Source organism: Abramis brama (genome assembly GCF_963993115.1).
Source record: "Abramis brama genome assembly, chromosome: 7".
Lineage (NCBI taxonomy): Eukaryota > Metazoa > Chordata > Actinopteri > Cypriniformes > Leuciscidae > Abramis > Abramis brama.
Genome location: NC_139969.1, coordinates 26,790,419 through 26,813,658, shown reverse-complemented (window position 1 = coordinate 26,813,658; position 23,240 = coordinate 26,790,419). Strand labels below are relative to the sequence as shown.

Here is a 23,240-nt window from a genome sequence, read left to right as displayed (position 1 = left end):
GGTTTGATGCCACAGATCTTTTCAAAATGGACACAACCAGCTTTGAAAACCATTACACTGAGTCTTGAACATTTAACACTATATCTCCACTGCGTCAAAGCAGCATGTCATCTCACAATTAGGGGTGGGCGATATGACCATCTATCACGATAGGAGTAATTTTATTTCAAGATAACGATATATCCTGATGTAGTTATTTTTGTTTTAAATAAGGTTTTTATAATCACAATTTTGATACCATTGAAATTTCATAAATCTCATCAGCAATTTCAATATCACAAAAAAACTAATACTAAGTAAAAAACTCAAGCTTACTGAAGACAAGTGAACAGTCAGTGATAAAATAAGACAAAAGAAATAAATTACAAGCAATAGGATAAAAAAAATAAAAATAGAACAAAGACACAAATAAAATAGACCTGAAAAAAATACCTGAAAAAATTCAAGCACTAAAAAAGAAATACTACATAAATTGTAAACAAGTATTTAAATGTACAAAAAAACATGCATAGTCTTCACTATGCAAATTAAATATAAATGTATTTTTTATTTCTTTGTCTTTTGTTCTGTAAGATTAATGGCACAGACAGCAACAGGAATATTAGGCTGCTGACACTTTAAGACCAAATACACAGATCCAATATACTATGACACATAGGTTTTCTCAACGGTTTACGCTCACTTAAGAAATAAATGACTGTGTTTATGAGGATACTCGCAAAGACTGACCCATAAGTGTGTGTATTTGACCGTTCAAACCCAATTAGGCGGCAAACCTCAGTTCAGTACTCATGCACTCTATAAGCAGAAAGACAGAGCTCAGAAACCATCTCCTAAAACATAACCGAAATGAGTTCTTACATATTTCTTTCACTGCTTTTTGTGCTTAAATGATTTAAAATAATTTGTTTTTAAATTGCAATGTTTAAAATTGCATGCAAGCTTTTGTGGCAGCGCAGCACATCAATGTCATGTGAGTGCGTAACCGCAATGGAGACGATAGTCCAAAATCTCTCCCGGTTGACAAATTTCTAACGGTTAATCGTGTCTACCAGTATATCACCCACCCCAACTAACAATATTCACTAACATGGACCAATCAGCTGTAAGTCTGATGTTAGACATTTGCAACATTAAAATTAAAACAATCCTACATTTTTACGTTTTTGTGAGCCTATAAAACAAGTTATTTTAGAATAGTAAATATTACACCATTGCTAATACGGCATAATTAGCTCAAAACAAAGCTGATTTGGTAAGAAGATATTTAATAGCTTTTATTTTATTTAAGGATAAACGTCACAGCAAAAAATAATAATTGTAATTAAAACAATTTTATTTCAGACAAACAAGAAAAATCAAGTGTAGCTCTACAGCTCGTCACTTTAGCTTACTTTAACCAAGTGAACTTTCAATGCAGACAGCTCCATTGATCATTATGGGATCTTTTTAGTTTGGATGCATTATGAGGCTCGTGTCCGGGGTAGTGTAGATCGAGTGTAATAGCTCTGCTATGAACCTGGATCTGGGCGAGTTCAGACTCTCTAAAGCTCAATAACATTCGATTTATAATTTGTAAAAAAAAAAAAAAAAAATGTTTTTGCCCTCTCTTTGTCATTTATCATCAAAATAGGGTTGCGTTTCCTTCCCTTGTACCATTTTCAGAGCCATTTATTGTGATTTGTCTTTACAATGTGTCCTGAAGTGCCTTTCATAACAGGGGTGAGGTTAAAAAAAAACATCCCAGGTTCACAAAATTTTCCAAAATAAACTGGGCGCAGCTGTCGAAATGTGCCGTTTATAATTAGTCTAACTTTTTCCACAGAGGTTCAAGATACCAAAGTCAGCGAAGGCAAACATGAATTGAACAAACTGAGAACAACTTGCTTGCTGAACACTAAATAATCTCGGAGACTGTACATGAGGAGAGGAATAAATGAAGAAACCTGCCAAATCCATTTCCTCAGCTGCGTTTCTGAGAGCCAATACGAAACCATTAATCAATAAAACTTCAAAATAACTGCAGCAACCAAATAGTTATTTGCCTCATCATCGGTCTATAGCACAGCTCTTTTCCATATGAAATGAAAACACTTTATTCTGTCTTATCAAGTAGAACATCAATCATATTTACACTATTTACACATTTCAGGCCCTTTTGCAGATCAGGAACACGGGGACCGTTGTGACTTGTCTGCACCAGGACCGAGCCGTATTCCAACAGCATGCTAAAGTACTTCAGTGTTAGTGCTGCACATGATAAACATCATGCTGCGGTGGTGAGTGTGTGCGTGCGTGTGTGTGTGTGTGTGTGTGGACTGAAGCCGCTTTTCCACCATCTCCAAAATTCAACATTTGATTGTTGCATTTCTCCCCCTAGTGGCAGTTGCATGGAACTTACTAATCATTTGTGAAGGAGCCTTTTCCCTCCGCTTATTCAAAATGAATGAATAATAAATATATTAATATATCCACACAAAACAATTGACCAAAAAAAAAGAAAAAAAAAAAGGTTTTCTAGAGCTATACAATGCAAATAATTACTGCAGCCATTTTTGCAGAAATTTTTAAAAAATGGGAAATTCTCACTTTGGTTTTTTACTATTCTTAGGCCTGGTTTCACAGAAAGGGCTTAGATTAAGCCAGGATTAGTCCTTAGTTCAATTAGTACATTTGAGTAGCTTTTATAAATGTTCTTTGTTTGTTTGTTTATTAAATTTTTAACACATGTTAGCATAGTAGGCTATTTACATGGCAAACACAAGGCCAATATCAGTCCATAGAATTTTAATTATTATATAAAACATTTCAACTTGACATAAGATAGAAAATCTAAATTCGGGGGATACATTCCCCGTATTATTCCGTTCGGGGGATACATTCAGAAATATTCCATGTAAACATGTTCCTGAATAAAAAGCGTTTTCTAGCAGTATCATAAAAATGACAGTCCAACAGAATATGTTCAACAGTCAAAGGAACGTGACACGAGAGACAAAGGAGGACAAAAACTCCGCCTATCAATAGAAACCCATGTGTGAGTCTTGAATGACCCAGTCAGCACTTAGTTATGGAAATTTCGACAATTATGGGGTGACAAGACCTTGAGTCAGAGGCAATTACAAAGTTCTGTTCTTGACCCTTCTCAATAATTTCCAGAACCAGGAGTAATGTTCGAGACTCAGCTGTGAAGACAAAGCCTTCGTCCGGAATCCAAATGCCATATTGTTGATCTCCTATCACTGCTGCTGCTGATACGCAGTTATCGGTCTATAAATGTTCTTTTTCAGTTAAAACAACCCTTCTTTTTAGTCAGGGACTAGGCTTAAGCCTTGTCTGTGAAACCAGGGGTTATTATTTTAACATGCAGTCTGGGGGTTGCATGCGTTCTGGCAGCAAATACGCATACGGTTGGCATAATAAACTATCATCACCCAGCAGCGGCCTCTGTGAATCTGACCCGAACTGTGGTGCTCTCCCTCCCTCTAGTGGCCAAGGAAAGATTGCAAATAGAAGTACCTTATTTGGGATTCATCCGATGAAAAATAGAGTATTCCAATGGAAGACCATCAAGAACCTGCCTTATAACATCAATATCTCTGTAACCTTTCATTGGGCAAGCACAAAGTCTGTATCTTAATTCCATGTCAACCATGTCACAATATCAAGGTTATTTGAATGTTGCCAGTAAACATAAGAGTGAGTGCTTGCATTAGGGATGTGCACAGCGAATAATTTCATTAATGTTTAAACGGAAATGTTGCAACCAACTAGTTGACTAGATATTGTAAAGCGCCCGTGACAAGAGCTGTTGGCTCGGGACCTAGTTTCAAGTCCTACATGTCCTGACCTGGGGCTGGTTGTATAAACTGCTAAGACTAGACTTACAAGTTCGTCATCACATTTCTTCTGTTCACTGAACTGTTTAGTCAGTTACATAAAAAAACGTAGATTGGTCTAATTTGATACTAAAAAGTAAGCCTGATTCACCCTTGACTAACCGGTAGTTGGTCATACTAGTACTTAAGACAGTCTTACCATAATGACTATGTTTATGCAACTGGTCCCAGATCTCATTCACCTTACTGTCTCTAAACTTTCCTGATTCTGGACCTATATACAAAGGTTGAAACAATCCCATTAAAAAATTAAAAAATAAATAAACCCTTTTGAAACATTTGCTTGGTGGGCTCTTTAATATTGTATTAACAGTCCTGGATTTAAGGAAATATCTACATTTACAGCATGTACTCTCTCGATGTATAAAAAGTAAATGGAACTGATCACCACTCAGTGTTATTTCCAAAATAATGCAAACATTTTTGGATTTTTGAACATATGTTTGCACAGTTTTTGCGAAAAACGTGCCTACAAAAAGTATAAAGGTACAGAGGTAATGGGGGATTACAATTTCATAACTTCAAAACAATAACAGTTTGCACTACAAACTTTATAACGTTTCATTATTTTTATCTGACACACAGCATGTCCTCTTCTGTGGATCTGATAAGCCTAAACAAACAAGGAACCTCTAGATAACAGAACTGAGCACCTTTCAGCTAATAACAGAAAACTTTTTTTATGTGTTTTGGCCATTCATTTACACAACAACAGTGTTTTGGGGGCCTGAAAATGCAAACTTTTGAAGACTTTTTCAAAGTGCATGTTTTTGAAAAATGATAATGTTATCGTCTCCGTGTAAACTACAAAACGTGAATTTGTGAAAACGGTGACGTCATGCACATGCGTATTATGTGTTCCATCTATAAGCGCATAGTGTTTCTTTACAACTACTTCTGAAAACATTGTCGTCTTAACGCGGAAAACGCGAAGGAAAACTTTTCCATTTTTAGTAAATCGTTGTTGTGTAAACGTAACCTACATCTCTTTGCTGACACTATGGATCTAATTTAAAAACCCTTCTAGAAAACTGCTCATGACTTGTTTTTCATATGGCTGATCAATTTTTTGAATGATTAAAACATAAATATATACACATTTAAAAAATATAATTACAATAATATTTAATGTCTTTTTAGATAGAATCACAATGCATCTGGGTCATTCTTAAAATATGATGACAAAAATTTGACTGTTCGGTCACGAAACTAAATTCAAAGAAATGCACTAAGCTTCCGACAACTCTTTCGCCTTTTTCAAGACACGTAACAGCTTAAAAAAATCACGAGTGGGGTAATACTGATGGAATTTCTGTCATAAAATAAAACGTGAAAGTGTTCACCACAGACCTCATTTCAGCCATTTAACCAAAAACCCATTCAAAAAGCCCATTGACTTTGGGACGATGGAACCGGAAGTGCTAAAATGCTAACTCGTTTCTGCATTTTGGCCTACAAAGTGATGGTGTGGGGAAATCTTTTCGGTTAATTTCAGTCCGTCGAGGTCAGACGTCCGCGGGTGAAAACATGAACACACTGGAAAGCTGCTTTATAGTAGAAAAGTTGTACTTCTGATGAAACACTGACACTGTTTTTCATGTTTAATTAATATGGTAAATCTGCTTGATTTTAAGCAATCTATTGCATAAAGTGCTATATAAATAAACGTGACGTGACTTTACTAGAGTGCTGAATTGCAGAGCTCATGCAAACATATCCACGTTGCTATGATGATCGGATTCTTTTCTTATGCTTTATTAAAAAATGCTCGCTGTTTTCCCAATTTTGTTGTGTTTATTTTGTTATTGAGAGGAAATCATGCAGCATATATTTACATATTCATCTAAACGCCGCTCTCAGCAGAGTTCGCTAACAGTATGCCGCTGCTTTAAGTGTGTTGAGTTCAGTCTTAAAATATTTCAGCTAGTCATCAAGTGTGTCCCCAGCTAGTCAAGTCACTAGAGCTGCGGCAATATGGGTCTCCCATGTTTTGGTTCCATACACAATATGAGATTCACAGTTTCAATAAAATCTTGATTTTGATATAACATTTAAATGACAGAACGGCAGAATTTTTTTCTTGTTAGCTATCTAAATTGGATCTATTGTTCCATCACTACAAATCAATGGTGTGTGTTTTGAGATGCTTGACAAAATGCATCTTTGTTTAATTTATGAAATTAAATTGATTGTGATTAGCAACAATGTCAAGGTGTTACCATCACCACTAATACCATCAGCTTTTATGGGAGAAACTGAACTCAATGCAAACTTAAATTTCAGAAAGTCATTATCTGAGAATGATAGACCTATAAAATACTTTTCCTTCAGACTCTAATGAAGGACACTATAAAATGAAAATGCAGATATAGACCTTTTCACCAGCCAACAAATAAGTCATCCATTATAATAACTCCCACCGAATCAATCAGGGCCGGCCCTGATCAATTTGCTGCCCTGGATTTAACCTGGTGGCTCTTGCATAACAGCCCATTCCATACCATCATTGTGTTCATGATGTTTTTAGGCTTATGATAGTTAAACTATAGAAAAATAGCACCTAAGCCACATTATAGCCTAAACACAAATAGCAAGAGTAATAAGGCTACATCTAGCATTAATGCACAAACTATCCATTGAGCACTAGAAAAAGTGTTTGTTTTCTAGTAGATGGCAGAAATCTTTCACTTAATTATGGCACGTTTCATGTTTTCACCATGACTAAACTGTTTTCACACTGCCTGGGGCCTCTGGAGAACCCAGAACAGCTGTTTGCATAAAGTTTAGGGTAAAAATAACTGCAATTAATTAGTGAACATTACTAGTATCTTACTACTATGCAATTAGATAAACTGTTAACATCACTTTACCTCAGTCTTTATCCCCTTTTTTCCTCTTCACTTAATAGTATTAGGGGAAATAAAATAAATAATTTTGGCACCCCAATGGATTTGTGTTGCACCTAGCATTTGCCTATTCTGTGGGCCGGCCCTGCCCAATCTAAAATGAAAAGAAGATTATCCCTAAATAATATAATATACACAACCTGCAGACTAAAAAAACAAAACAACCCAAGGCAACATAAAAAGTAAAAAAAAAGCGGGAAAACCACGGACTTGGCAACGCTGATTAAACCTTTGCCATAATCACACTGGAACATTCAGATCTTGAAAGCAGGCGTCTATTAGGAGACCAGTCTATCAGCAGATATATTAGGGACTCGCTGATAAGACGCCTGCTTTCAACCCCTCCCGTATACATCTGTGTAAGCACTAGGTGAAGACAACAACATGTTTGTGAAGCGTTGATCCCAAAGTCACACTACTTCACAAAGTCTTTTCAACCACACAGTAGCCTACCATTATTTCTGTGCTGCAAATATTCAATTATCACAGAAGTACTGGGATAAAAGTTGATAGTCTACGGTAGCGGTATAATTTGTCATTGAATCATTCATTCAAGAGATTCGTTGGAAAAAATGTGGATTCATCCACTAATAAAGCAAGTGAAATAAAAAGTGGAAATAGAAAGTGGCAGCCTGTGCCTGCCTGGGAGATGGGAATGCTGGGGATACTATCATTCTGGCAGTTTGTGGGGTATGTTTACCATAGCGGATGGGAGGGTGGTCTTCCGCCTCTTGGCCCACCTCCCATTTACCTCACAAACTGCAAGGTCCTCCGATGACCCCTTCGGGGAGAGGGAGGAGGAAGAAAAGGTCCGACCCATCTGCCTCCTATCCTGGGGTGGAGGAAGGAGCTGCAGAGACCCCAGAGGCGGTTATTCCCACACCGCCTCGCACAGGAGGAGGAGGGCTCCTGTTGCTTCCCTTAGCTCGGTGGTCCCAAGCCCAGTGGTCCCGGAGGACCCGACTTCAGTGGTCCCAAGACCGGTGGTCCCAAGCCTGGTGGTCCCGGAGGACCCGATTTTGGTGATCCCAAGCCCGGTGGTCCCAAACCCGGTGGTCCAGGAGGACCCGACTTCGGTGGTCCCTGACCCAGTTGTCCCAGAGCTTTCCACTATCAGTCCTGCCATGGCCAAGAGGGCTCTCTTCACGTTCTATGCATTGGCCGTTCTGCATGCATGGAGGAAGCATGGGTTCTGCCGATCCAGAGACTGTTCACGTCACGTCTGCCGATCCAGAGACTGTTCACGTCACAAGCCTGTGTCTCCAGACAAGATGGCCGCCGCCGAGCCGGTGTTGGTTCAGAATTGTGGGAGAATCAGGATCTCTATTTTAAATTTCTCAATTTATCCAGAATGGTGCAGCTAAATTCTCATGAGAGTGAAGAATTCAGTGAGCTTGCGGTTTAGAGATTGACAGCTGTAGTGATTATTTACTTATATTTATTTATTTATTTATATTATTTGTTACAGAAAAGGCAAACAATTAGGGTAAAATACTTTCTCATTTACTGTCAACATTCAGCAAATGCGCATCTACATCATTTAAACAAATCTCTGAATATCTAATAAACATTTAATTTCACAAACCTTGCAGATTTAATGGAATCCAGCTGTGATATCTTGTGAAGTGTGCATTTGTAGCCTGCATAAACGTGTTACTGCGAGTGACGGACGGCCCGTGCGAAGTGAGTGAATGCAAACAGAAGATCAGCTTCACAGGAGACGCGATCGAAAAACTTTAAATCCTTCATTTTAAAATATGCTGTGCTATATCCAGTTGCCCACTGTGTCATATTCATATTGTTTTCACTGTGTGCTGTATGTAATATTAACGTTACCTTGTCTTTATTTGAAAAAATATGATTACCAGTGCGCACAATATTACCAGATTACTGAGTGCAATGTTACAGTGTTTACTTCCTTTTTATTCACATATTCATATATTTTTAAACAATTACTTTATTTGTGAAAAATACTGATTGCAGATTCAAGAAGTTGCCATCTAAAGTATAAAAGCATGTTTATTTTAAAGATTTGTTTTCTAATTTATTTTAAATGTATAAAATATTGATTAAAATAAATATAAAGTATATAATAAAAATATCGGCTTTATATCGGCCATTCTGCGCTCTAAGATATCGGCATCGGCCATCAAAAAAACAATATCGGTCGACCACTAATATTTAGCCAAGCAAATTCCTACCACACCTGTTAACCATATAACTGAAAAGGAGGATATTTGAGAATCTTGCAATTTTCCAAATGCTTGCCCTACAGTCAAATGAAGCCCGGGTTATCACTGACTAATACTAAAAATATTAAAACATATTTGTGTTAACTAAAAAAAAAATGCTGAAATAAAATAAAATAAAATATAAATCATACTGAAAAAATACAAAAACTAAACAAAAGTTAGAAATATTGCCTTGAAGTTTAAGCACTAAAATTATTAACTGAAAATAAATATAAACTAAAAATAAATTAAAGAATATATTTTTAAAAACATAAAATGACAAAAGTACATAATGAAATTACTAAAAATGAAAGCCAATTCAAAATATAAATAAATAAATAAATAAACACCGCTTTGAGCAAACTATTACAAAACGTGAGCTCTTTAAAAACAGTACTGCAAACTCTGTGAACCGACACAAGTATAATCACTTTGAGACGTGATCTGACCTAAACAACCAGTTGTGTGGCAAGCACGCAAGCGGACTGTTAAGCTTAATAATTCAACTGCCAGAGGGTCTAACAAACAAACTGTGACAAACATACATATTGACTGAGCAAAAGGCGCCCACGTACAGAGAGGTCACAACCTGACTCACATTAACAGATAGATGGCAATACGAGGCCTGAGAACTACTCACGTGGCTTCTGGCCCCACACGTACAAATGGAGCTTCCCAGAAGAGTAGTAGATAAACCCCAAGACCAGCATGGGACACAGGACGAACAGTAGTTTGTGTGCAGGCTTCATGTTCCTCAACCATTCACATGGTACCGTGTTTTTACATCACCTAGAAACAGGATGGAAAAGTCAGGAAAGCTGAATCACATGTTCACAGCATGCAGTCAAGCAAACAGACTCTCATTATTAAAAGTACTCAAGTTAGTTTGTCAGCTGAGGAACAAAAAAATTTACACACACGCATACATGTTTTTTTCCTCAAGAAATTGATACATATGTTCAACAATTATGCATTAAATTGATTAAAGGTGACAGTAAAGACACTTACATTGTTCCAAATCAATATTTTTTAAACTTACATAGTAAAATAAAATAAATAATTTTTCACTTGTGCTATTCCAAAAAAAATAAAAATAATTATGAGGCGATATTTGACTCTTTAAAATAACGTATTAAATGTGTCATCTTTTATGTCAAGTTCATACATTTATATTTATAAATTGAGTTAGAATAATAAGCGTAATCAGGAAGAATAAGTTACCAATCAAATTAAATCAGTATTAACAAAATTCATCTTTGCGCTACAGAAGTGGCATAGAAGAACAAAAAGGTGTGTTAGGTATATGTACAGACTGTTTAATGAGGCTCAGAAGTAGCATGAATGCATTTAAATTCATTATAAAAATGTTATGCGATTAAGGTTTTAAATAAAAGGTTTTGGATATAGAAATATTAAATGATTTAAATAACTGAAATTATACTTTAAAAATTAAACTAAAACTGCCAGTAGAGGGAGGCGAGTCACTCCCTGGGTCTCAATGTCCATACTATTGAAGGGGGTGGATTGGAATCCACTGCTGCTTCAATGTATATGTAATGAGTGATTATAATCAAGGTATTAATCAATATTTTTCCTTCTAAATATCAAATGAGTTGAATGACTTCTCTGGAGAGTTTACTTTGTTATAGAAGTTACCAGTGTGATCACTGAAATGTTCTTTTCACGTATTCTTTAATGTCAGTATTTGATATCTGAATGCAGTAACAGTGCTTGCTCATTTAGCCCGGCTTCCAGAAATGAAATAGGGACATGTTTTGTGTTTGAGAAAGGTCTTCAACGTGTTAAAACAAATAGGGGTCATTGAAGTCTATAGTTTAAGGGACCATTTCTCAGTTAAAGCCTATATTTTCCATTTAGACTAAAGTGTCCTATCCTTGAGAGAAAGAACTTGTTATCTTGATGTTTTGAGACAGGACTCCTGTTTATAGTTAGAGCCTGGCCAAATCAAACCTTGGAACCGTGTCGGTGTGTGTGTTAGTCTTCTTGGTTACAGGTTCGGGACATGCTGGCACCCAGCAACCCAAATCTGCGACCTGGAAGCTCACGACGTGCCTGACTTCCAGAGGTGGAAAGAGTACTGAAAATTTGTACTCAAGTACAACCGTTACATTGCTGAAACAATACTCAATTAGAAGTAAAAGTACTGGTGTCAAAAAAGTACTTAAGTAAAAGTACAAATTACTCTTCTCAAAAACTACTCAGAGTACTAGTTACAAGTTACTTTTTAGCTGGCGATAGTTAATGTATTACCAATAAATATTCAACCAAATCATAGATTTATGTAGAAAATAGCTACTTTTAACACGTTTTACCTTATTGTCGAAGGACATTAGTGGTCATGATACTGGAATTTCTAACTTCAATATGACACCTTGAAATATGTCAATATTCAGTAGGCCTAGCCTATCATTTTTAATACCATCGGGAAAACTACCACATACTAAATATTTTAATATATACATTTTTGTCCATCCATTTTGTCAAGGCAATCATTATTTTCAAGCATCGAAAAACACAACACTCATTGTAACAGTAATCTATTTGAATGAAAAAGTTTAATTCAAGTCTTCTGAAGAGACACGTCCACTTTATACCGTGATATTTTAATTTAGGCTTTTGTTTACATATTTAAACATTGATCAATAACCATTACAATAATCTAACTTAAATATTTACTCACTCAGTGTATTTGTATTTACAATAGGGTAACGTTAACTGTTGCAATAGCTCACACACAGCACAAGGAAGCTTGATTTCAAACTGAATTTAATTTGCAAAAAAGACTAGATTTTTCATAACTTTTGACAGCGTTTAATTCAAGAGCATGGAGAGATTGGAGCTGGACGTCATTTGAGTCTACAGTGAGAACCACTTGGAGAGATTCGCGATTGCACATGATATGACACAGTCCGAGAGCGCACACTCAATATGCGAGTTCAGTTCATTCGTACATTTGAGAGCTCGCGTCCAGTTTTCTGCGATTACATGAATGTGCCCTCGCGTTACAATATTGCACTCGTGACATTTGCCATTAAAAAATGCCATAGAAACTTGCAGGTATTAATAAAATTATGCGTAATAGGCCTACCTGCAATCCCGCGCTGAGAGGAGGCGGGTGTCAAACTCGCTGTCGTTGAGATGAGAGAATGCGAACGCGCAGCTGGTATCGTATCGGTGTATAGGCCTATACTGCAGAAAATGAGTAATGACTGACAGATATTTAAGTATTGATATGTATCAAAATATAGATATTTTGACAATACTACTATGTAGTTTGTTGTTTCTCCAAACGTTCAGTCCAGCCATTAATCACTCTGAGCTCCTCGCCTCCTTCAGCTCTTCAAAACCTGCTGCGACTGCGGCGGCTTTAATTCAGTCCAAATATCAGGGGTTTTATTGGTCCGTTTACGATCTAATATTTTTATTGGCTACCTAAATGCCGGTCAAAGATTTGAATATCAATTCAAATTGTACTCAGTAACGAAATGTGATTTTACAAGTAACGAAGTAGATTACTTAGCTTAATATGTACTTGAGTACAAGTAAAATTACAGATTTAAAAATATACTCAAAAAAGTACAAGTAGCCTACCCAAAAAAAACGACTTAATTACAGTAACATGAGTAGTTGTAATTCGTTACTTCCCCCTCTGCTGACTTCAGGGTCCGAGTGTCAGCTGCATAATCTATGGAGATATGCTATCTGTATATGTGTGGAAAATTACTTTATCAATTTCTTAGCCAATCAGAATCATTCAACCTGTAAGCAATGACGTAGCTTAGACGTAGCTTGGTGAAGGGTGGAACTAGAACTACTGTTATCTTTGTAACTGTAAGCGGGACGGCCTACGAACTCCTGTGTGAGTCTTGAAGCTGACTTCTGCTGATGAAACTGCAAACTATCTTCAGTAAAACTTTTCTTCAATTTATTAAAATTCTGATTCCGGGTCTTCTTTCAAACATCTGGTCCTTGGGTCAACATCTTGGACCCCTAACACTATCCATCATCCTAAATGGTATGTGAGATTAAAATGTGTGTCCCAAAGCGTAGTATGTTGAAAAGAGTATGTCAGAAGTCCCCGGATGGTCTACTATTATTTCTGATTGTTCTTCACACGCCTGTTCACCATCTACTTAGATCATATGGAAAAGATAAGCATGAACATCCTGCCAACTATCATGATGACTATTCCCTTAACCACTCATGGTATAGCATGTCAAGGGAACAGTTTATGGGAATTAAATAAGAACAATTTTGTGTAATAGAAAAATTACAGAAGCTCAAGGTGGATCAAAGTCTGTTATGATAATTGGTAAAATCCACTAAAATGTGTTATGTCATATGAGCAGCACAACAATCATTTTAAACTTAATTAAGTGCTATAGAGATTATGTTCCCCTGTATGATACCTCAATGCCACAGAAAAACATACAAATACAGAAAATATAATCAAAAAGATCATAGTTAATACAGGTGTTCCAGCACCCGCAGGGAAAGTTCACCACATCAACTATAAACATGTTTCACTAACATTTGATGACCAGAAAGTGTCACAACACGTTATCTTCATTTAGAGTAAGATTGTTTAATCACTTAGAAACCTATTTTAATGCTGCTCTAAATAAATAAATACCACTTGTGTTGATAACAATTACATCTAAACATGTTGAAATGTTACTTGTTTGTCACACTGTATCAATAATTCACCCTATTAGTCTAATGTAACGTGGCATTTAAAACAAGTGAAAGACGGGAAAGTCAAGATCCATTATGATAGTCACTCCTCGATCTAGCTATTTTATCTAGCTATTTTCAGTTCGTCAAAACACAACTGACTCGCAGCAACAGCAGCCGAAGAGCACAGCGTGATAACGTTAGGCTATCTTACAGTATGAAGGTTTCTGAGTGATAATGGCACTGTTATGTCCCGATAGTGCATGTTTGCATTTCTCAGACTGAGAGCGCAGGCAGGCTAACGGTTTACCCTCCCCTTTACTTCACACACAAACCAATGGTCAGCTCTCAAGGTAAACACAACATAACCGATACATTTCGACACGTCAGACAACATAAACGCGGGTCTAGAAGGAGAACAGGGTTAGAATACGTTACATATTGTGGGAAATATGAAGGAAACGCGATGGATTATACGTGCTCAGCGGCCTAAAGCAAAGCAGCCTATTTGCGCTCATTCAGCTAGCCAGCCACACACAATACAGTCCAGACGGGCTAAAACTCATTCTCAAGCATACAGCATTTGGTACTCTTTTAAAAGCATCATACATTTGATGTTTGGCAAGCCGGCGCCGAGTTACCGGTAGTTAGTCGCGCAGATTGAACGGTAGCTCTGTGGTAAAACAACCGTTCGTTATAACGCATATTAAGGTCCATGAAAATCACCCCTTCCACGGGATACTTTCACATTACCTGTTCCCACCAGTCGTAAAAACCCTCGGGTTAAAACGTTATCGACCACATTTTCCTTATCCTCCGCCGTTACTGTCCATCTCTCTTCAGTAAAAGATTGCGAGGATACTTTATCACCTCCTCAAAGCAACCAAAGTAAAGCTGCGTGTTGGTTTATTTGGATATCACCCTTCCCTCTCTCACTCGCTCTTTCTCTCTACTCCGCACCGTTTAAGTGGGAGGTCTACATGGTCCTAGCACGGTCGTGTCTCAAATGTTAGTGAGTCGACTACATAGACTGCATTTAAGACAATTTACGCATTACAAAATAGCCTATGTGCATTTTGCGACATCGTCCACGTGTTCAAATTCGAATGTTCGACTGCTTACAGTTCCCAAAAATGCAATCTAGTTCATTAATAAGTAGATTTAACTAGTTTACAAAAACTATCCGAAAGATTCAATTTTAAATTGGATTTAAATCAAATTCCAACTTTCCGACTCAACTCTTTCCGGAATGCCGAGAGCCGATAGCAGGGGCAGCTGATTTGTAGTGACAATTTTACTTAAGCTAAGGGCGCAAGTAGGCAAGTTACTTTTTACATTTATCGTCATATAACAATAATGTTTCAAATAAAAATATTTTCAGATGTAAATAAATGTATAGTCCATGGTTTAATGTCAATGCAAATCATAGACCTATTTGTTTCTAAATGAATTTGTTTAAATGAGCCCAATCTGCAATAGCTAGCCCTTACATGAAATTCAGTAAACGCATGAATTAATAAAACTAAATCAGAAGCCGTAATGTGTCTACTTGTTGGAACATTTTAGACTAGAGCATGTAATAGGCCCTATGTCACACCAGCATGTGAGTATAGGCCTACGTCATGTATAGACATAGCCAGTGGTGTAGTCTAGTTTTTTGTAGTGAGTATACTCTAATATAACACACCACCCCGCCGCATACTCACCCATCCCAGAGCGTCACCCCATAAGCACCACCACACTCACTAATGCATACAGTATGCATCGACAGTTGAGAGCATTATGAAATACTAAGTGTTATCAACATGTCAATTTATTATAAGCAACAAGACTTTAACAGCCAATGACATTTACAGCTGGGGAGACTGGACTGATTTTCTACTGTTTAGTGTTAATCACCATCTAACTCAGTCAGTTAAGAGCTACCTTTAGCCTTAGATGTTATATGAATATGGTCCCTGAAGCACAGGTTTTATCAGTTGACAATTTTCAACAATTTTTAAAAAAAAACATTATAGGCACAAATACAAATTTACTTTTAGAAATGGTGTTTTTGAAAAAAATGTTATTTTAAAATACATTTTACTGTGCAATTTCTATCTAATTAATTTGAGTTAGACCGAACTTTTATTTTGGTGGGTTGTAGACATTTGAGTTTCTGTGTGTTTTAATAAACTATTATTATTATTATTATTATTATTAGGCCTGAAGTATACTCTGTGCAATAGCAATATATTTCTGTTATAATTTCTTCAAGTTATACAGAACTTTTATTTTGACAGGTTGTCGTAAAGACATAACAGTTTCTGTGTGTATATGAAACGAATGAATGACGATAGTTTTATCAAATGAAATGGTAAAATTCTCATTAAGTGACTCTCATAGCAGCTCTGCGATGAAATGCACATGTGTAGCTTACATCATGTCTCAATACAGTAAAACGCTGAAAACACCACGAGCGTGAGTCACGCGTGCTTCTGTGTGTGTGTGTGTGTGTGTGTAGTGGAGCACACACTGAGCGCTCATTCCCAGAGACGCGTAGAACAATTGCAGTCTCTTTTAGCTTTAATATTCATAGACACTAGTCCATATCGAGATTTGATTCATTGTACAGCAGCTACTTTTGATTTATTCATTCAAAAATAGCCAAATTCCGTGACGTTCTGCTTTATATAGCAAGTTCCATTTGTGACTGGATTCCTCGATTCGATCCGTCGCTTCGCAAACACAGACGGGGTGAATTTATGACACAAAACGAAGTTGATACGTATCCTCACGCTTTTTTTAAGTGGGTATACGCAAATCCTTGGCCTTTTCTAGTGGGTATACGGCGTATACCTGCGTATCACGTAGACTACACCACTGGACATAGCCTAATAATCGCTGAATAATTTTTCTGAAATTATTCTTTTAAACATACTGTTGTAAAGAACCAATCACCTAACTGAAATAGTCTACATAATCTTGGTGTGCATTCCTTCAACAGTCAACTGTGCTTTGAATATTTATAGTGTTATGTGGCAAATTCATGGCAATGAATGCATCTTTTCATAGGCGCTGTCTTTCTGTTCTTCACGTGGCAGTCTCTCCTCGTCAGCTATTGCATTATATCTTTGCAGTTGTGAGCACATGATGGGCCCAGTTTGTCCTTTGTGCCATTGGACAGCATTTTAGTTCCACCATTGTTTAGAGCAGCTCTACACATGTTTTAGGCCTTTTTGCTGGAAAGGGCTATTATTAGGGGTCTAAACACTGAAGGTGCTGGAATCCTATTGTTACAATTGATTTTCTTCTTCCTTATTTTTCTGCCCTAAAAGTGTATGGGCATCAGAGACGGTAAATCACAGAGACACCAAACTCAGCAGGATGGTCCCAATCATGCACCTCACAGACACAATTTGTGGCAATTTGCATTTGCAGGGATACAAACAAATTTTCCCCCTGAATCCTTGAGTCCATTTCCACATATACATTTTTTTTTTCCATTTTGGATTTTCTTAAAAACCTACTTTTTCAAACTCCTCCTAGGCTGTTGGTCTTATCTTCACCAAAAATAGGCACACAGAAGATAGGGGCAGTGCTGGTCAAACGTTTTTACAAATGATATAAGTTAATAAATTGTTGAGGCAACGGATATTTCTACAAGTTGACCTATAGCTGCTGAACGCAAAATCCAAGCTTAACGAAACTTGACACACATAGACAACAGGATATTCTGAGGGTGCACACCAAGTTTTGTACAAGTCCACCAATTGGGGATGCTACATATAAAAAAAACATTATAACTCTATAACCATATGATCCATGAAGTGGAAAATTGGTGTGCATCTTCTTTGTTGGACGTAATAATATATCCTCTAATATGACTCGGATACTACAAAAATATGTCCACAAGCAGCCACTTAAATTTCAGCGGCTAATAACAGCAAATCTTAATGGCCTATCATTGCAAGCCTCAAGGTGGTGCTATAATAAGCAGCTTTACATTTGAGCTACTACCTCCGCAACCGTGTGTGACAGAATCAAAATTCTTGTTTCTTCTGAATTCTTGCTTTAAGCCCCAACCCTAGCAAAATCAACTTTTCATGATCATCTAAAAACTTTATCCACCATTTTAATTGGTTAAACCTAACTCCTCATATAGGCGGTTTGTCAGTCATTAACCAAACTTTGCAAAAGTTATCAAATTAACTTTTATGGAAGTAAAATAATGTCAAATGTTTTTGAAACAAAAAGCCTGTTGAATTGCACTAATTGAAAAAAAAATATGCATTGCATTAACCATGCTTGCAGTTTAATCCATTGTATTTTTAGGGCTTGCATTTTTATGGGCTGAAATTCAACATGGTTGAATATTTAAGCTGTGAATATTTCAATTAAAAACATTTCAAACACATTTTCATTATTAAAAATTCAATAATCCATATTCACCTTTCATATTTCACTTCCAAAATATTCAAACTGTTACAACCTATAATATTCAACAGGCAATTTTCGGTCCATTTTATTTCGCTTCCACAAATTCGGTGGTTCAAATTCGACAGAAAAAATTACGTTGACATCCATGAACTGCAGGAAAAGCAATAGATTACCGAGCATATTCTCCATCTGCTATTAGTCGGCTTCACCAGCAGGTGGTACAAGCGCGTGTTGACAAGCACCAAAGCAACAGTTAGAGACGAGAGGCCTTCACAAAACGTAATTTGCTGAAATGGACAGAGCGGTGAGTTTGTTTGTTGTTGGATGTCATTTTACTTTAGTTTCATTCATCTGGCCAGCAAGACCGAGGTACTTAACATGTCATATTATATATTTCCCTTTAGCAATTGCTTTTGGATTATGTTTTGGAAAGACTCCGTTCACGCTTGGAAAATGCTGTTGGACGACTGCCCCTTGACATGGACTACCTGGAGTTTATCTGCTCGCAAGAGTTGGTCTTTTTAAAGGGTTAGTTCACCCAAAAATGAAAATTCTGTCAGTAATTACTCACCCTCATGTTGTTCCAACCGCGTAAGACCTTCGTTCATCTTCGGAACACAAATTAAGATATTTTTGATGAAAATATCAAAAGTGCTGGATCACTTCTCCATAGGCTGCTAGGTGACCAAAACTTGCTGGCCCAGAAAAGTTATTAAAGAGATCGTTAATATAGTCCAAGTGACTACAGTGGCTCAATCTTAAGTATATCAAGCGACGAGAATAGTTTTTGTGCGCAAAAACAAACAAAAATAACGACTTTATTCCACTATTCATTTCCTTCTCTCTGGGCCTCGTAGTGTTTTTGCGCTGCGCGTCTGTGTTGCACGTCATCACGCATCACACACATGACCAGCGTCGGCCAATAGTGAGCCTACGTGGTGACGTGTAACACAGACGCGCAGCGCAAAAACACTACGTGAACCAACTAGAGGCCCAGAGAGAAGGAAATGAATAGTGGAATAAAGTCGTTATTTTTGTTTGTTTTTGCAAGTTCTGCTATTATCATGCACTAAATTGTAGTTAAAACATTTAAACTCAGCATGCCAAAGGAAAGTGTTCAAAAAAAATCCACTAGAAAAAATTATATTAATTAAAATTATAACTCCATTAATGAGAGTGGCACATTTAATCTAAATGTGTATATCAGGTGTAAAACAGAGTTTAAATCAGTCTTTTATTTATTTTTAACTGTTATTGTGAACATGCATTGAATTTATGATTAGTACTCATAATGAAGATTTAAAGTGTTTTTCCTTCATCCAAAACATGGTCACGTCGGTGTCGCCAAACTGCTCCGTTTCAAATATGTTTGTACGCAGGATCAGAGTTACTTACAGTTGCACATTCTCCCGTCAAGTTTGTTTTTATAAATCACAACTTGTGTGTCGGTAGTGGCTTACGAGCCGTTCAGGGCCTGTTTTGTCCATACGCAGCGGTTATTAATGAGAACCCAGAACTGTAAGTTGGATCTCATTTGTGACAGTAAATGCTCTATATTGCTGTTTTTAGGGATTAAGCATACCACAAATAGACTGGGAGAGTAGTGGACTGAGTGTTGATACACATTCCAGTATTGTTGTGCCTCAAACCGAATGCCCCCTGACTGATGAGCAAGTGGAAGCACTCAAAGAAACTGTAGACCCCAAAGGACCTTCACAGACTTTTGGCTGGGACATCTATCTAGCTGCACTCCATTTTTGCCAATCAGTTCTTATGGAATAATTGTGATTTCGTCTTCTGTTCTGTTCTGCAGACTTCTGTCACTATCAATTATAATTAATAATTTTAATCAACAATACCTGCTTAAAATATCTTAATAAAAACAAGAATTGCTGTCTGTGTAATTTGTACTTTTCCTATGATTTGACACTTCCTTTAGTTAGTGATTAATACAATGGATTATGGGAAAAAAACTTTATTCAAGAATTAACTATTGCTTGCATTTAATATTTCTGATCCCACTGAACATGTTTAAATATACATTATGCATAAATTTCCAATTACAAATACTTCAAAAGAATAAAGTACTTCACAATATTCTGCAGATTCTGACAAGCTTTGGAACAATAGACATTCAACATTACTAAAACCACTGCATGAGCCCATGCATGAAAAATCCATTGTGGAACAGTATAAGCTTACAATGTAAGTGATTGCTTGTACATAACATTAACCCGTTATTTAAACATAGAATGTACTATGTCTTATAGCATAGTATCAAAAATATAATGGCATGAACAACATGCATCATGTACACTAAAGCACAACTTCTAAGCTGGATTTTAAAGTATTGGACCTAAGTGTAATAATAGCATCTAATGAAAGTGTATATCAGTGTGTAACAAATGTAACATATAGGCTACTGTAAATGTCTAAAAATTACACATGGCCAAAACCATACTTGCAAGTGCCAATGCACATCATCAAATCATTTGTGAAGGACTGAAAATCGCTGTAGTGCCCTGGGAGCCGGAGAACACAGAAGCAAGTAGAGGATTTTGGGAGATCACTTTTACAATTTCCACAGCCATATTTCCCTCCATCTGCTCCTAATCCGACCCAGAACTTCAGAAGGTTTTTGAAGTCCTTGCTGGATGCTGCAAAAAACACAGAAATTATAGAAACAGTTCACCCTAAAAATATAATTATCTTATTGTTTACTCAGTCTTACAGAATCTCAAACTGTTATGACTTTCTTTAAAGTATATTTGTGTTTATATCCATATAATATAATTTCAGGGGGTCCAAAAATTTAAGTTTTAAACAGTACACAAAAAATGGGGTAACACTTTATAATAACTTTAATAAATCATTAACAAACATTATATTATGATCAGATAATTAGTTAATATATATTCACATAGCTAGAAATATGAGATAATGTGCTTGTTAAAGGGATAGTTCACCATAATTTAAATCTGTTCATCATATAAAGCGATCGTGTCTCTTCAGAAAATTTGGACTAAACCGCTCAATTCATATGGATTAGTTTTACGATTTCTTTATGAACTTTTTGAAGCATCAAAAGTGGTAGTTGCCTATCAGTTGAGAGACAGAAATCGCTTAGATTTCATCAAAAAGATCTTCATTTGTGTTCCGAAGATGAACGACAGTTTTACAGGTTTGGAAAGACATGAGGATGAGTAATTATTATTTGAGTAATGAGACAGAATTTTCATTTTTGGGTGAACGATACCTTCAATGTTAACTAATGATCTGTTAATTATTATGTAATCTTTAATAAGTTTATTTAAATATTAACAAGCATGTTATCTCATAGTTATTTTATATATATAATATAACCTGATATAACCTATATCCTGATATATATATTTTTTTTGTGCATTATATCAAACTACCTTGAACATTTCAACCATGAAAAGACTCACATTATTCACATTAGAAAATGAAACATGAATCTCCAATAATAGGTTCTTACATTACACATAGAATTCAACTGCTGTTTAAAAAAAAAAAAACTCTGTAAGATACTGCTGTACTCTTCAAACTCTGAGGCACATACCCGTCTCAATGAACTGCTTTAAATACCCTGTGATCCGTTCCTTGGTATCAACTGAGTATTCGTCGTCATCTTCGTCATCACTCTCTTTAGGCCAGGAGATATGGGAAAGCAGCATCTAAACAAATAACAGAATGATATGTTTCCCAAGAAAATAGCTACTGACATTGTTTAAGTGAAAAGTCCATTTGTAGTCCTCTTAACAAGAAGGAAGCCTTACCTCAGGAGTGCATGAGTCCTCTGATTCTTTGGGGAAGAATACCACATCCTTCCTCTCAGTTAGAAGAGGCCAAACAAAAGTGTCTTTCAGTCCTCGCCTGATTTGTTTGACTTGGCGTGTTCTTCTCCCAAGAACCTACAAAGTACAAAGAAATGGAAAAAAATTATTATATCCAAATTTCAAAGTATAATATCAGCATGCAGACAAACCAAGTACCTAAAGGTCTTTCATTTAAAAAAAAAAAAAAAAAAAAAAATCCACACCAGAGCATGTTCTTGCTGTCCTGCTGTTATTCTTATAATACATTGCTTATAATTTTACATCCTTATACAAAGAACATAAAATAACAACTGGCGACTGAAAATCTAATAAAATCACAGAAGGGCAAAGTTATGATCTCAAAGAAGCTTACAGTAAAATGAAACGGTCATAAATTAAAAAGAATCAGGATATCACATAACATGCGTTATATAGCTCTGTGTGAAAGATCATGAATGCAATCTAAACAGTAAATAAGTAAAAAAGTATTCTTATACTTGTGTAACAATGCTTTGATAAAAAATGCATTAATAAGTATTCAAGTAAAATTAGTTTAAAAATATAATTGAAATGTATAGAAATAAGGGCACTTTCCATTCTCAAAAACAATAACTACAAATTGTAATTACCGCATGTGACAGCAGACGTTCATAAAGCCACCTTGTATTTTCTTCTGTTGGACCAGGAAGATCCCAGGACAAACAAAGTTCCAAGACTTTACTATACTGGTCCTCATTCAATGGAGACTGCTCACTGAGCTAAAAAAAAACAAACAAATCATATATATATATAAAAATGAAAATGAAACATGAGTCTCCAATAATATTTTTTTTTATAAATATATACATACACATGTGTTTATGAGTGTGTGTGTGTGTGCGTGTGTGTATATATATATATATATATATATACACTCACCTAAAGGATTATTAGGAACACCATACTAATACTGTGTTTGACCCCCTTTCGCCTTCAGAACTGCCTTAATTCTACGTGGCATTGATTCAACAAGGTGCTGAAAGCATTCTTTAGAAATGTTGGCCCATATTGATAGGATAGCATCTTGCAGTTGATGGAGATTTGTGGGATGCACATCCAGGGCACGAAGCTCCCGTTCCACCACATCCCAAAGATGCTCTATTGGGTTGAGATCTGGTGACTGTGGGGGCCATTTTAGTACAGTGAACTCATTGTTATGTTCAAGAAACCAATTTGAAATGATTCGAGCTTTGTGACATGGTGCATTATCCT

General features: G+C 36.3%; 1 protein-coding gene across 6 annotated transcripts in view; it reads right to left on the bottom strand.

Moving 5' to 3' along the window:
• The window catches only part of st3gal3b (ST3 beta-galactoside alpha-2,3-sialyltransferase 3b), a 59,568-nt gene extending 44,868 nt beyond the window's left edge, over nucleotides 1–14,700 (bottom strand). For 3 of the 6 annotated variants that reach the window (XR_014607047.1, XM_084119191.1, XM_084119192.1), the window contains exons 1-2: nucleotides 14,485–14,687; nucleotides 9,677–9,825 (exon numbers count right to left, since the gene is read on the bottom strand). Coding sequence is in view for 4 of the 6 variants with exons in the window: in XM_084119191.1 (XP_083975317.1) it covers nucleotides 9,677–9,785 (109 nt within the window). In the remaining 2 variants the exon portion in view is untranslated. Of the gene's footprint in view, nucleotides 1–9,676; nucleotides 9,826–14,484 lie in introns of all 6 variants that reach the window. The other 3 variants (XM_084119193.1, XM_084119194.1, XR_014607046.1) reach the window with 2 other exon arrangements.
• Between the last annotated feature and the right edge of the window lie 8,540 nt (nucleotides 14,701–23,240).